Source organism: Myotis lucifugus, unplaced genomic scaffold (assembly GCF_000147115.1).
Source record: "Myotis lucifugus unplaced genomic scaffold, Myoluc2.0 scaffold_100, whole genome shotgun sequence".
NCBI lineage: Eukaryota > Metazoa > Chordata > Mammalia > Chiroptera > Vespertilionidae > Myotis > Myotis lucifugus.
The window spans coordinates 466,900-468,494 of record NW_005871148.1 but is presented as its reverse complement, the minus strand read 5'-3'; the positions used below and the strand labels follow the sequence as shown (position 1 = coordinate 468,494).

At 60.1% G+C, this 1,595-nt stretch overlaps 1 protein-coding gene across 1 annotated transcript; it reads right to left on the bottom strand.

The window, feature by feature from the left end:
• Window positions 1–332: 332 nt before the first annotated feature.
• On the bottom strand, window positions 333–936 carry LOC102427237 (pancreatic prohormone-like). The gene is made up of 3 exons (XM_023756967.1): window positions 746–936; window positions 482–556; window positions 333–357 (listed from the first exon to the last, which is right to left on the bottom strand). Exons 1-3 carry the CDS (start codon window positions 934–936, stop codon window positions 333–335), a joined length of 291 nt encoding a protein of 96 aa, XP_023612735.1.
• Between the last annotated feature and the right edge of the window lie 659 nt (window positions 937–1,595).

The window sequence follows — 1,595 nt, the reverse complement described above, 5'->3', positions numbered from 1 at the left end:
CTCGCTGAGTGACCCTGGGGGAGTCGCTGCCTCCCTCTGGGCCACACTTGCCCCTCCGTGAAGTGGAGCTGAGCTCAATGGCTCCGATGGCCCCATAGACGGTCTGACCATTCCTAACACCCTTCTGTCCCTTCCCCTCCGTCCCCTCCCCCTTTCTGCCTGTGGCTACTCCTGATGCACCAGGGTCCACAGAGACACGCAGAGAGAGGCAATGTCTTTGATTTGCTTTATTCAGCCTGTGGGAGTGGGGAGCAAGCTTTGGCCAGAGCCACGGGTGTGGAGGAGAGACCTGGGCCGGCACTGCCCTTGGAGAGGGAGGAGGCGGGGGTGGCTTACACGTCCATCTGGGTGAGCTCCCTGTGGGGAGAGGGCCGCACATGGCAGGGGGAGTGGGCAGTCTTCTCCCCCCAAACCCCCAACTCACCTCCACCCCCATTTCAGCCCCAGGGAGCTGGCACACAGGACAGGGAACCAAACCTACCTGGGGGCAACTTTGTCTGGGGCTCCCCACTCCAAGAAGTTCAGCGGCGTTTCTTCTTGGTCTCTTTTCCCGTATCTGGGAGGGGAGAGGCAGCTGGGGCAAGCGAGCACTGTGCCCAGGTGCCAGCCCAATGCCTCCTGCCCGCCCTTGGGTACCATCCTCTAGGGGCACACGGTCCCAGGCCTGGTCAGTAGAGTGGTTCTGCTTTCCCAAGAATGTGGAAGGGGCAGGAGCCGGGACCGCTCCCCTCCCTCTGGTACACACCTGGGCCTGGTCAGCATGTTGATGTATCTGCGGAGCTCGGCCGCATACTGGGCCAACTGCTCTGGTGTGGCGTTGTCCCCTGGGTACTCTGGCTCCAGTGGGGCCCCCGAGACACCCAGCGGTGGCTGCAGCAACAGAGCCACACACGTGGACAGGAAGAGCAGGGAGAGGCAGTGGCGTGCAGCAGCCATCTGAGGAGCAAGGAGTGGGAGGGCATTGGAGACAGAACAGAGCCCACCCACCCAGCCCCTCGCCCATCACCTACTTCTCCAAGCCTGGGGACAAGAGGGTGAAGCAAAGAGCCGCTGGGACCTGACCACCCCACCCCTAGGGCCTAGGCCAGCCATGAGCAAACTAAGGCCCGCAGGCTGGATCCGGCCCGTTTGAAATGAATAAAACTAAAAAAAAAAAAAGACCGTACCCTTTTATGTAATGATGTTTACTTTGAATTTATATTAGTTCACACAAACACTCCATCCATGCTTTTGTTCCGGCCCTCCGGTCCAGTTTAAGAACCCATTGTGGCCCTCGAGTCAAAAAGTTTGCCCACCCCTGGCCTAGGCACTGCCTCTGCAAGTGTGGACAGCTCCTTCCGTAGCAGTGCAGCAGCCAGAGCTCAGCCAGGACCTCAACAAAGTAGAAAATGGGAGCAGAGAAGGTGGGACATGGGGCAGGAGGCACAGATGCATGAAGTCCAGGCCCGATGGCTCTGAGTAGGCAGGTGTGGGGGAGGGGCTGGAGGGAAGGGGTTGGTGGGAAGTGTGCTCCTGCGGTTCACTACCCACCGACCCCCCAGCCCCCGTCCACCAGGGAGAGACATGCAGACTCAGAAGGTCACGGTCATACACAC

Coding starts and splice junctions, on each gene's coding strand:
- LOC102427237 (XM_023756967.1), bottom strand. CDS start 936: ATGGCTGCTGCACGCCACTGCCTCTCCCTGCTCTTCCTGTCCACGTGT. Junction 557..745: donor AACATGCTGACCAGGCCCAG/GTGTGTACCAGA, acceptor CTCCCCTCCCAG/ATACGGGAAAAGAGACCAAG. Junction 358..481: donor CCAGACAAAGTTGCCCCCAG/GTAGGTTTGGTT, acceptor CTCTCCCCACAG/GGAGCTCACCCAGATGGACG.